At 40.9% G+C, this 14,009-nt stretch overlaps 1 protein-coding gene across 1 annotated transcript in view; it reads right to left on the bottom strand.

The window, feature by feature from the left end:
* Positions 1-14,009, bottom strand: part of grid1a (glutamate receptor, ionotropic, delta 1a) — a 96,332-nt gene that overhangs the window by 14,482 nt on the left and 67,841 nt on the right. The window contains exons 7-10 of the mRNA XM_030070845.1: positions 7,773-7,874; positions 6,246-6,443; positions 4,708-5,038; positions 1,546-1,684 (exon numbers count right to left, since the gene is read on the bottom strand). Of these exons, the coding sequence (XP_029926705.1) occupies positions 1,546-1,684; positions 4,708-5,038; positions 6,246-6,443; positions 7,773-7,874 (770 nt within the window). The remainder of the gene's footprint in view (positions 1-1,545; positions 1,685-4,707; positions 5,039-6,245; positions 6,444-7,772; positions 7,875-14,009) is intronic.

Genomic DNA, 14,009 nt, shown 5'->3' with positions numbered 1-14,009 from the left:
TACATAACATCCCTCCCAGGCACACACACACACACACACACACACACACAGTCCCTTAACAGGTGACTTGGGTACTGCTTAGCATTCCCTCCCTCTCCTCACATGTCCACATGTGGCTATTTGTTCAACAGTAGACAGACCCAATGCAATCAAATACCTTTCTGCTGGTTCTTTGGGGACAGAGAGTGTACCAAATTGGATTTACTGACAAATAACATTTGGACTGAGGACAGCCTTCTTGTTAGGCAGTGGGTTAGAAATTACAGAAAAGCAGTCCAAAGTGCAAAACTGAGGAGAGATGCACATAGATGAGCCTTCAGCCTGTACTACTGCACTTGCCTCTGTAGATAAAATAACACAGCTACCTACACATGTCAACCTTGGCTGTACAGAATACTTACTACCGTTTTGAACAGGCTCAGTACTATGTAGCACAAAGGCAGTGGCGGTTCTGCCCATGTTGCCGCCCTGGGCGAAATTACTGCCTTGCGCCCTTCCACTCTAGCCGTGCGCGCGCGCGCGTGGAGCAAGAACTTCCAAGCGATAACGGCCGCTACCGGTGCCCCTCTGGCGGCTACACGCGCCCCTCCCAGAGCAGGGGCGCCAACACCTGCACAAATACCTTTTTTTGGAAAAATACTTTTTATATGGACAAAATCTTGTTTGCATAAAAAAAAGCCACCGGTCAGCATCAGGCGGGCCGGTCGCGGCACCGGCTTGATGCTTACAGGTGCTGCGCCCACCCGGTCAGGTCTGCCGGATCTGACAGGTGAGCGGCGCACACATACTGCCATCCTCTCATTATAAATCAACTTTTGTTCATACGCGGCTGCAGCAGCACAACGGACAGTGACACAGACAACATGGTTGATTATTGACTGCGCAATGCGGCCATTCGCCGGTAATTGCGGCATCAGGCGAGCCTACCTACTGGTTTATATGCAAGCACAATACATGTGTATTTGCTTAGACCCCAATATTAGACGAGGGCGTTTTTTCAGGGCATTTTCAGTGGAAAAAATATGGTCTTCTATTCAGATGAATACGGTAATAGAAAACTGCTTTGCAGCGAGGATGATTTTTTTTTTTTTTTTTTTTTTTTTGCGCTCATGCCGCCCCCCACGTGACATGAAAATATGCCGCCCCGGGCGGCTGCCCGCTTCGCCCGTGCCTAAAACCGCTACTGCACAAAGGAAGCCTATGAGTTTGTCCATGAGGTAAAGGTAAATTAAAAAATAAGCAAGTCTAAAAAAACATGATGCTTCAACGTTGGCAGACAAAGCTTGCATTAACTGATATCACTGCTTACTGTATGTTGCTCAAGGTTTGTAATGTTTACAGGGTTTAGGCCAACATTGTCCATGAGCTAGAATGAAAAGTACAATTAAGTAGGGGGTTGCCTTTGTTGCTTTAGTGAATGAGAATCCATTTACTGTTTTTTATGAATTTAAATATGCTATACAACATTTGGTGAAGAATACCCTTTCTCATGTATAAGAGCCCGATAAATTATTGAAAATGTTGATTGAGGGTGACGTGTCTTACCGCACGGCATTGTCCATCCGCGACACGGTGAGGTAAGCGGCCAGGTTGGCTGTGTAGGAGGAGCAGACGATGAGGGTGAAGAGCCACCAGCTGCCCATGACGATTCGCAGGGCCACTGATCCTAGGACTGAGTCACTTCCTGTGGAGCGGTGCAGGTGAAAACAAACAGACAGACATAAATATCGATTTAGCTGTGCATTCACACAGTCAGACAGAAATCACCATCACCATTATATACCGTATAGCCTTATGTTAATTCTCACTCAAAACTATGGCCTATCATTAATCTAGAATAATATGCCAATGTAATCCTATTAAAGGAATACAGTTTTTGGGCTACTGGCCAGCTTAACCATTAAGTGATGAGAAAATAGACACCCAAATCATCCATGTCTGCGTGGTAAATCATTTCATCTGGTGCTCCATATGCACAGTTTCCCATATACTACAATGAATGTGCGACGTGTTAAGGATATCTAAGTGATGTGTTATCTCAGAGCTTGAAAATCCCTCTCGGTTTCATCTCCTTATCTTTGTTTTACATCTCCCCATTAGTGATTGGTATATTTGCGTGTATTATTTAATCATAATATACCTAAATAAGAAGTGTGACTTTTCAGTAATAAAAGTTTGTGGTTTTTACGAATTCAAATTAAACTCAAATTGTAGACATGCAATATTAAGTCAGTATATCCAGTGCAGCTCTATTGTGGTTTATTTTGGAGCTTGTAGGTGTTAACTCTCTTGCCATTACATCTTTTATCCCTTGCCTTCCCTGTTCCCTCTGAGGGCAAAAGATCAGTTCGTGACATTAGCTTCTCCATCTTCACTGCTCCTCTGTCACACTGACTCCTGCTTCTCCCTGACTTTTCTCTCCAAATGTCCAAAATCAGCGTGTGGATGGGGAAAATGTCAGCATACATTTTAATTTTAAAGACTACAGCCAAAGAAATGTCATCTGAAAGATTCAGGAGTGTGAAAAATAATGAAAACATATTTGTCTAAAAGTGTCACAATCAACACAGCTGAACCCTTAGGACAGCTTGGGGAAAAAATGAAAGCCTTGTCGGTTGTATAGCACCTCAACTTCAGTCACTTTTTATAACATATGACTCTGACTGATTTGCTAAGGTTATTGGATGTGAATTGTGCATCATGAAACTTTGCTGAATGTTGACCTTACACCCTCCTGCAAAAGTCTGGACCACTGTCACGGTCACTGTCGTCTTTGTTAGTGAATGAAAATATTTATTTCGCCCAGTTTCACGGACAAGTTCAAATTAAGTCATAAAATAGAAGAAGGCGAATTAAAATTCGCGTTACTTTTCTCCAGCTACCGCATGGAACCAAGGAGGGGCAATCCCCATTCAAAATAACCAGTGTGTGAAGAAAGTGTATCTGTGGGCAGTCAGTTTCATCTGCACTGACCTCACAGCTAAGGCAGCCAACAGTCGGAATATCATTACGAAATCATTGGGGGAATACGTCTGCCAAGTTTACGCCCTCTGACAATGCCGCACTAAACATCAGCAGTCAGATCCATATCAAAGTGACTTACGTCATCCCATGAAAAAAAAAATGCCATGCCCTTGAGTCAAACAAGAGGTGCCAATGGTGGAAGTTGAGCCAGAAAACAGATGAAAAAAAAAAAAGGAAGAGACAGAGAATTCAGCTTTTCCTGAAATATAGTGGGCGCTGGGTTTAAAAAGGCTCATGGGCAGTGGGCCAGACTTTGATAAATGCAGAGCAGTCTTTAACATCAGTTGCTGAAGTAGTCATTTATCCAAATTGGAGAGGCCTGGATCTCCACCAGACCCAAAGGTGGGACAATCCCCTTGACAAGGGCACCTTTAGAAAATGCTGGCGTGGGCATTGTGCCTCAAACTGTATCCTTGAGCTGTATCTGTGTAGCATTTATATTGACAACCATAAAGGTGTTTCCACTGCTTGGACGTGTTTTAATTTTATCCTCCATTAGCATGTCTGTATGTCAGCTTAATGGGCTACTCATAAATTGCACTTTCACAACATGGCGTTATTTTTATAGCCACAGATTACTGTACATCTGTGGTCTAATGCTCTACAAGAAACTGCAGATGCACATTTCTGTCTTATTAAAAAACAATTTTGTAAAAAACATATAAAACTACTTTGACAGTTTTGTGGCAAACTGAAAATATAGTTTTTACAAATGTCTTGATCCACCTTCTGAAATTTAAATACGCTTTTTCACCAACACTCTCTGTGAAGGTCATGTCTATAATGCACTATAAGCATGTTCATTACTGTATTTACTATGCTGCATCTGTAGGGCATAATAGATTATAAATGTTGTGCCATTATGAATGGTTATGATTATGCATGACACTGTATAATAGTCTTTACTATGTGTTACAAGTGGCTGCCATATTGTATTGTAGAGCTCAGGGTTCATGATGCTTTACAATACTACTGATAAGATGGAAGAAGAAACTTGGGCTGCATTGTATATGACAGCTGCCAGACTCAGCAAGTCAGCAAGACAACCATTCACCAAGAGAACGATTGTGATGTTCATTATGTGTATGAACATGCTTATTGTACCTTGTAGACATGGACTTCAGATACAGTGTAACATTTTTTTTTCAGTCTTTACCAATAAATAGTTAATCCTTGCATCAAAGCTTCCATCTATAGGAGACTGTAATAATTCTATATAAAATGTTGCAATGGAATTCCTAGTAGTCTTTTGTTGTGCTTTGATTGAGGGTTTTATCATTTACAAAGCAGTCTGCACTCCATTATGTACTCCAGGTTCTTAGAGTATAAGTGCATCATTGAATCATACAAAATGACTGGTATTATTGCTATTTCACTTTGTGACAAAATCATTTCCAAGCATATCAGTGTGCTTGAATAGTGTTTATGATTTATTAATTCTGTTGTTTTTGCAATTAAAACCTAGACTGCTACTTTGCCTGAGCCTTTATACTAGTGGTGTTCAATTACATGCCATCGAAGGCCAAGTGGAAATGTTCTCATAGAAGCCAAACAGTGATTCTGGACTTCTTCAACTAGAAAAGTGCTTAAGTGAAATAATTTGGTTTAGTTTCATTCAAATGAAATCCTATGTAATCCTGGCTGTCAGTGGCACATGAATGGTAGCCACTGTCCTCCACCCACCTTGCTGCACAAAGGCACCATAGACGATCCAGATGGCACTCTGGAGCGAAGTGGAGACCGAGGCTGGCGGGTGGCCTCCTGTGTTGTTCTGGGAACGCACTGCCTGGATGCGCCTGAGCAGGAAGATCATGATGCCCACCACAGGGATGGCAGCAGCAATGCACGCCCATACTGCCAAGTCAAATGGTGCTAGCAAGGAGAAAATGTTGATCTTCTCCTCTGACTTGCGCATCAGGATTCCAACTGAGTAGTCCAGATAGCGCTTGCTGAAATCCACCACGCTCTCTCGCTCTGGGGTGATGGTGATGGCTGATATGGCCAGGTCGGCTCGCTGTGGGCAGAGAGTCATATGTTCTTATTTCATCCCCATGTGTGATCCTCTTTCATTTCCTCTGGAAATAACATTCACTGTATCTGAGTCTTATGTATGTGGATTTATATTGAAGATGAATCCAATGCATTTGACTGATATGATATAATTGGTTTTTAATCTTAAAATTAAGTCTTTACTATATCCTCATTGCACTGTGATTAAGAAAATATGTAACTCAGAAATATCATGGACCATTTACATTATTGTGTCATATGGGCAATATCATAGATTTGTTAGATGTGTATGTGTCAAAATGAACTATGAATTATACATGTGTGTCATTTGTAATTTTAACACTCTTGTCAGGTCTGCTACTCGCCCATCCAGCTTCTCCCTTACATCTCTCTAACAATCTATTCAACAGGTAAGCATAAGGCAGCTTTAAGATACCTATATGTCTAAACATAAATCAACACTCTCTCACAGGCATATCTGTGGGCATGTGTGAAGTCTGATGAAAGTAATCAAGCCAGTATTGTTAAGTTAAAAATAACAATATTCACTCCAGACCACAATCAGAGACAATGTTGTGGTGTGAGCAATTGGGTTCCCTCTGACAAACAAAGGTGCAAGATTGCTGGGCTGACAGGTGTGATAGCTCACACTAGGTTTCACAATAAAAGTTCTCATATTCTCCACAGAGCAATTTACAGGACTTCAGAAGCATGAATTAAGAGAATAAAGAAGCCTTCTAATAAAGAGTAATATTTTTATGCCATTCATTTCAGCATCAATTTCAAGGAGCACAGCCTTTGCCGACGATTAAAATGTGTTAACTTCACTTTATTATTATGACCCACAACAGCCTAATCAGTTTTCTCTCTGTCAAATTTTCCCAAAAGCTGGAAATAAGAAAACCATTCATGTCTGATGTCATACATAGACTGGAGTTAGAAGTAAGCTCATACTTTACTTTTGAGGCATGCTTGTGATGCACGGCTGTAGAAATAAATGAATTTGAACTTGGAGCTCACAGACAGTTGGTGATTGATTCTTTGGATGCATACAAAGTTTTTTTTTTTTTTTAAATTATTTATTTATTTATTTATTTATAGCTGAGTTTTACAATTAAGCTTAGAGTTATAACTGGAAAAAGTGGCCTGAGTCCCAGAAATTTATTTGGACTGAAGTCTGAACATCACTTGACCGGAATCAAAAGACTAACCTTGCCAATGAGCTCTCCGATCATGCCATTCCAGGATCCATTAGGGAGGGCTGAGCCATACTTGCCGTCTCCGACTTGGTAGATGTCATACTTGAAACCAAGGATCTTGGCCAGGGCATCCAGGACGTCAATGGAGAAACCCTTGTACCTCTTAGGTTGACCCAAAATGTTCTCTGCCACCATAACAAAAGGCTCCTCCTGTTCACATGAATATAGAATAACGGGCTGAGGGAGTTTTGGGGAAATTCATTACTCACGATGATAATGCTGAGCAATGAGAATATGCATGCATTTGGGCTTAAAGCCTAACATTTATCCTCAAACCCTCGAAGAGACTAGATTGTACAGTATGTGTACTTAATCACAGACATGTGATTTGTCAAGATGCTCCATAATCTCTTTGGGAACCAGATCGGCAGCCATGGCGAGGATGCATTCAGTCATCTTTAATGCTTTGGGGTGACACCTTTATGAAGAGTGTCTGAGGTGGTCTAAGTTAAACTTCATCATAATAAAAAGAGTTTCCTGGGCGACTGTTGACCTGTAACACATGGCACTATGGCGACTGGTGATGCTTCAACAGCCAGCAATTGCCATTCTAAATTTATTGCACCTAACCATGGTTCTTCTTTATGGGTTGGAAGTGTCAGGGTGGAATTAAATGGGTGGAGGAGGGGGAGAAGGTGGAGGTGGAGGAAGTGGAAGAGTGAGCGAAAGAGCGCTAAAGAAGATGGGAGAGAGAGAGGGGGCGAGAAAGAGAGGGGGGAAGAGTGTTGAAGTGGGCTCAGGAAAATGACTTGATTAAACGACACTGCTGAGAGAGAGCTGAGGAGAACTTATGTGAATAAATACGGTGCTGGTAAATCATGTGTGAAGAGGAGGAGGCATGGAGAAAGAGAGAGGGGGGCAGGGGGAGAAAGACCGATGGAGGAGGAAAGAGACTGTAGCATCTAGAAGTAGTGAGGTTGAGGATAAGCTGCTGCATAGAGGGGTTGAATTAAATGGCTCTCTGATGCTGTAGATTCACAGTGTAAGTTGGAGAAGAGGACCTTGCAAATCCCTTTTCCCACAGAGAAAAAGGCCAGCGACTGACCGAGCAGTGTAAAGTGGATTAGGATAGGTCCAGTGCTTCAGGATCGTGTATTGCCCTTTATCAGCTCTCCATTCACCTGTGATAAGCTTGGCCTGCAGATTTTCTAAGAGCTCATCGAACCTAGCAGCAGAAGGATTGCATCTTAAGCCTGGATGTTCAGCAGACACACATTAAAAATATTTCTTTTTTTTTTCTTTTTTTTTTTTTTAAACTAAAATTCACAAACTTTTATTGGAGGGGCTTTTGTGTATTTACATGTTTGGTTTAGCTCTTCAAACCAAAACAGAAACTCTGAAATGTTTGGCGCATGGAGCAATCTCACAAATATTAGTGATTTAACAATAATTGCCTCAAGTATACTCAGTTGTTCCTTACTCAGATATTTGCCCACTCAAGTCAGATGTCAATAGATGCAGCACACTTTCACAACTTACCAGTAATGTTACAATCTTGAGAGTCACTCCTTGCATACCACTCTCGATCCGGCTTTCCTTTAGACTACCATTCAAACCACGAGTTGAATCCCAGGTCGCCAGCTAAGAGGGCAAGAAAAAAAGCAGAGAGGAAAGAGAAAGAAACAGACAGACAGAAAGACAGACAGATAGATGGATAGATAGATAGAGACAAAGAGAAGCAGAGAGAGAAGAGAGAACATGGGTGAGGAAAAAACTGCAGCAGAGGCTTGTTGCTGAGAAAAAAAAAATCAAAAATAATAGTGTGTGTGTGTGTGTGTGTGTGTGTGTGTGTGTGTGTGTGGGTGTGTGTGTGTGTGTGTGTGTGTGTGTGCGTGTGTGTGTGTGTACACCAAATTTCTCATCAACAAACCTAGCACTCAAATAATTGGACAATCAATTATCGAGCAATGGAGTCACACAGGAGGTAAACTGTGACTAAACTCATCATCCTATCAGACACATTGTGGCTCAGTTTGCGGCTTGACACTGACAGGCCAAAGTCCATGCAAACATCTGAGCTGGTCACCAAGGCAACAAGTGTAGGCCATTAGCATGCTATCAGGACTCTCTATTCAATCTCCACCCCTCAAAATGCTGCAGAGAGCTGCTTTTAGCCTCACTGTGTCTGAGCAATGTATACTTTACCAGTAATGGAGGTGGCCGGAGAACATGATGATGGTGGTGATGGTGATGATGTCATGACAGTCACAATGATGAAGATGATGGTAATTATACAGATTACTACTCTTTTGAATAGTGATCATGATGCCAGCAGTGATGGTGAGATGATGATGATGATGATGATGATGATGATGATGATGACAATGAGCTAGATGAGAAAGAAAATCAGGGATATGATGTGAAATTTAAGTAAAAATAGACATTCATTCCCACCTAATGTAAAACCAACAGGGAAACAGTGACACTGAGGATGGGACAAATTGTAAAATTATACGCATAATAATTTTGCCAGACCCATCACAGGTAATTTTGAGTGTGTCACTAGCTCCTAACCCATCTCTGAACTTAATGACCCTTATTCCACACCGTCAACCTTTTGAGTTATGTCTCAAGTTGGGAAGACTTCAGTTTTTCTTTTTTTCTTTTTTTTAATTCTTAATCAGTGCTGCTAGCTGGACAAAGATTTCCAAGGATATGACACATCACTGGGAGTGGTCTCAGAAACTTGAGCTGACAGGACATGAAAGGTGGCCTGAGGCCAAACAGCAGGCCTCTGTAGTTACAGCTCAGCCTGATCTCATCACTGCACAGGCCTCCCTCTGCAGGAGCCACGTTTAGGCATTGCCCACAGAAACACACTGTGGACTCTACCGCAATGAGAGAGACACGAGTGGAGAATGCAGCGAGAAGTTATGCAAGGGACCTTTTATCCTTTAGTTGTTGGAATCAAAATGTCAGTATTTTAATTTCACTGGAGCTATTTATTTTGGACCATTGGGGTTTTCTGACTGAAAACAAGTATTTCTACAATGGAGATTGCTTGCAACCTGACAGTGAGTTCAACTCAGTTAATTCAAATTCACTTTATTCAATATGACAGCTTATACAGTATCTCTACAGCTGCTCAACCTCTTCTCAAACTTGTATATGTATAGATGTTACTCACATTGCACTTGCACATACTCATTCTGTATGAAATTCAGTCCACACTACCACAGATTCAATGGAAGTCAGCTTGTCGGTAGCTTCTAACAAGGAGAAACTGTGCCCTTGTGCCTCACTGTGGCATGGCATATCCTTCAGAACATTAACACAGGCAGTCGTAACACCTCACTATTTTCCGACAAAGACAGTTTATTCAAAGAGCTGATGGCTGATGGTTAGAAAATGGCTTTGGGCATTCCATTCAATTTGAAGGAAAAAAAAGGTACCAGAGATCAAAACCGTGAACACCAGTACCAAGAGATATTTTTAAGTTGGAATATTTCATCATTTCATGAGCCCTGCTCTGAACTTTGAAGGCTGATAGCTTCATGAAATATTGAGGCTCTTGCACTCTTTCTCTTGTCTTGATTTTGACATAGGCTCCTGGGTTTGGAAATAACAGGACCAGAAATTGGAGACGGAGGGTAAAAGTTATAATATCTACTTGTATTTGTGGTTGCGGAAGCATGAATTGTGTATTCTTGTGTTTTGGGCCATGACTGCTGGCAGAGATTGATAACAGAAAAAAAAAAAAAAACAAAACAAAAAAAAAACAAAATCACAACAATCACCATGTGAGTACACAATGCAGTGAATGCTATAAAGGCACTCAACAGTGAATGAAATAAAGGTGTACAAAGTAGTGAACGGGTCAGACTTGCAAATAACCCCAGAAGGAGAAGAACATCTCACAATCAGCAGAGTCTCTTTGTCCTTCGTAATCCAAATGCAAAACTTCTGATCCTATGCAAATACTCTTGCCCAGTGTCAGAATTAAGCTGCAAGAGTCTGTACAGCTACCCTGCAGACAGCAAAACAGTCATGTCTATCACTCCTGAGCCTGTGTGAGTGTATATATAATCTAAATATGATGTGTCCTCTATGGGGCTTTATTAGTGTGGAGGGTAATGCATCACTATAATCACGTTAGTTGTCCTGTTCAGAATGACATAAGGCATCAGTGTTCAACTCTCTGTAATCAGATCAGTTACTGGTCTAAGAAATTGGCCATTATTTGTGTTACTGTACATTCTTTAGCTTTTGTCACCCCGTCACTGGTGCAACAGCTTACAAAAGATTACCCTTGTCCGGTCTTCAGGTCATGTTGAAAATGTCTGGATTACCAGTAGAGCACACATAAAGTTGTACTTTAATGCTCTAGGCTTTATTTTTGTTTAATAATAATAATAAAAAAAAACCCTTAAAGATTTAGTGTCTGTCATTATTTAGTGTACCAGTGGTTATTACATGGGCTTAACTCTACAATATGTTTTATCCCAGTGAATGCAAGTAAGCCTAGCATTTCTGCCTTTGACATCAAAGTAATTTAATAGACTTAGTTTTAATTTAAGTAGAGAAACTACTTACTTTTCTTGGGAGGGAGTACAAAAGTTAATTCATTACTTTGAAGAACAACAGTGAGCAATGTGTAATTTAATAGTTTTCTCCAGTAACAACCACAACACTGGTCTTTAAGCACTATCTGAACAGTATGTCACTGTTAAGAAGAGTATTAACTTAGTTGGAGGAGAAGGTTGCGCTTCAACAGAGTGACTTTTAGTGGAGTGCTAAACCCAATATCCAGTGTTCAGAAAGTGTAAAAAGGCAGCACATCCCAGTTCATCAAGTCAAGGAGGACAAGATACTCACATTTCACCAGTTTATTGACTCGCATCACAGTGCACGTTCTGGCGCTTCATCAGAGCATTTGAAACGCTCTGATGAAAGCTCTGTGCCGAAATGCCCTAGCATTTTCCATTGTGATGTGAGCCAGTAAACTGGTGAAGGATTATTAACCTATTCATAGAGAATGCTCACTGTCAAATGATACAAGGTTATGCCCTATACATTTGCATGCCTCTGTGTATCTGATATACAACTCTAGTTATACTGTACTTTGCTGAAAGCAATGTGACATGTCATTTTTGGATGATGGGGCAGCAGATGTGGCATTATGTGGAAAATGACTACACTTTGGTTGGTAAATTCCAACCAAAAGCGTGTGTGTGTTGACTTGTTTATCTGCGCACGTGGATGTATGAGGGATGGTACCTGCCTGAACCGTGTGTGAGAGCAGAGTGTGCATGCTTGTGTACGTGTGGGGGAGACAAAATGTCACCTTGTGTTGTCTGCTTCACAGAGGGCTATTTTCCCCATGAGCAGCTTCGCCCTCAGTGAAACACAGTGAGTCCTCTCTGTGCCATGAGCTAAAGAACAACACTAAAGACGAAACACTTCTACTTCACAGAGCTTTACACACCAAGGCGCCACTGGGAAGGTCACACACTCAGTGCCTACAGTAAAGTGACACTCGGCGCATACCAACATATGACAGAAACATAAACACATAAAAACAGGCTCAACCCACACATAAATGCCATGAATATTTGGTGCTGAATCCTCAAACTATGAAATAGAAATAAAGTTCAGGACAGCCCTCCTGTAGTAAGTGTCGGGCAAGACGCCCTTCCTCAGAGTGCTGTGGCAATAAAGTGAAGCATCTGATTGGTTTAATTGTCACAGCACACGGAGGAAGGGGCGTTGTGCCCGAAAACGTCTATGTGACAAAAACAGCCATAATGGCAGCATTGAGATGTTTGATCACGAGCTTTGAAAATGTAACTATCAAATGTTAACAGAAATAACATTTTGTCAAATCCAATCTTCCTTTTAACAAAAAAGGACAAATAATTTTCATGTAAATGAAGGACTTGACAGAAAACATCTCCAGTGAAGAGATGTACTTTGTAGAAAAAAAACCCTGTAATGCCAAAAAAGAAAAAAAAAATCTATCAATTTATTATTTCTTTCATTCATTCATTTATTTATTCTTTTATTCTTTCATTTATTCTGTGCTCCTTTCTTAAATATTGATGACTGAGGTTTTGCAAATTATGCCAATAATTATGCATAGGCTTCAGTCATGAAGAGAGTACAAGCATTGTACTCTCTCCATTCTATAGCACTGCTATAGAATGTCTCAGTCTAGATATATAATGCCCAAATCAATAAAAACAACACACTTTTTGAACTATCCCACAGCACAATGGACAATATCGAGCTAATGAGGCTTTGCGGTATCTCTTTTGGAAAGCCACACAACAACAGGACAGCTATTTACAACTAATGGTTATGATGCCTATCACCTTAAAATAACTGTCTGTAATGGGACTCAGCAAATGCCAATGACCTTTTGAACACGCAAAAGGGATACAATCAAACAGTCCTACATTCATACCGCCACAATGGTCTCAATTATTTCCTAAAAATCTTATACAAAGCACATTGTTCCCTTTCATGGGACCCATCTAAACTGCCTCATTAAGAACGTGGAGCCATGAGCTACTTTGAGCTAGTTGCAGCTATTTTACGTCTCCATTTCCTCAGCCAGCTCAGCCTGCCAGGTGCTTACATATTGACAAGTCCATCATGCAACCGAGCTTCTTATTGAACCAGACCCCTTTGTCTGCCTCGCCAACTGCATTGACATGCCTGTGTGTGTGTGTGTGTGTGTGTGTGATGAATACATACATGTTAGATTGCTGCTGCTTGCCTTATTTCTGCTTAATATCGTTGACTCTCTGTGTGTGTGCGTGTTATGGGCTTGCATGCATGTGTTCATGTGTGTTTGGGTGCTTAGAAGTGCATGCAAGTGTATCATAGTAAAGTGTCTCTCGCCACTTTTTTTGTACAGCCCCTTTGCATTCTTTCACCAGGAGGAAGGGTTGGGATGGTGCCAGTGGCTTTATCTCAGCCCACCTGGAAGACAGCGATAAACAAGCTGGCCATTTGAATGAGTCAAAACAAGAGACGTCTTATCTATCCTGATGTACCAGAGATGAGCTGGGCAGACATGGCGCCTGTCTGTCATTCTAACTTCCCACAGCAACAACTTTCACTTTATACCCGTGTGTCAAATGAAGGAGAGAATAAGACTAAAAATGTGAGAGAGGAGAGGAGAGAAGAGAACAACATGGAGTAAAAGAGTTTATTCCACTGCCAAGATGAAATCACTCGGAGAAAACATAATAAGAGAACTGTACCGTGAAAATGAAAGCTCCAAATTATCACATTTTTCCCCTTTTTCCCACATTTATTGATGTCTTCCCTACACAGCCTTTAGACAAAATGAGTTCAGTTAGTCAACTCACGTACTCAATGTGAACGTTTTAATCAAAAATAAATGTAGATCTAAATTTTATTAGGCCGTCATGGCTTTGCTTTGTTAGCCTAATAGAACTATCTATTTTTGGTGCTCTGTTTTGACACACAAATATGCCTTGCCCCATAACGTAAATAAATGATTTTAGCTATGGGCATGACCAAAAGTGAATGAGCAAAAGACAAATTTCACCAAGTCAAGTTAACAAAGTGTGTGTTACAATCAGTGTGTGTCTACACATCCACACATCTGTTGACATCTACACATTTGTTGGCGGGTACAAAGAATAACAACTATCAGCTATGTTGTTTATTTTCAATTTATGCCATTTAATGTGAAGCATTTCGTCATTGGATAAAGTCACAGCAATTTCATGTTCGCTAAGGCTG

Source organism: Myripristis murdjan, chromosome 15 (genome assembly GCF_902150065.1).
Source record: "Myripristis murdjan chromosome 15, fMyrMur1.1, whole genome shotgun sequence".
NCBI lineage: Eukaryota > Metazoa > Chordata > Actinopteri > Holocentriformes > Holocentridae > Myripristis > Myripristis murdjan.
This window is presented reverse-complemented; position numbering and strand designations above follow the sequence as displayed.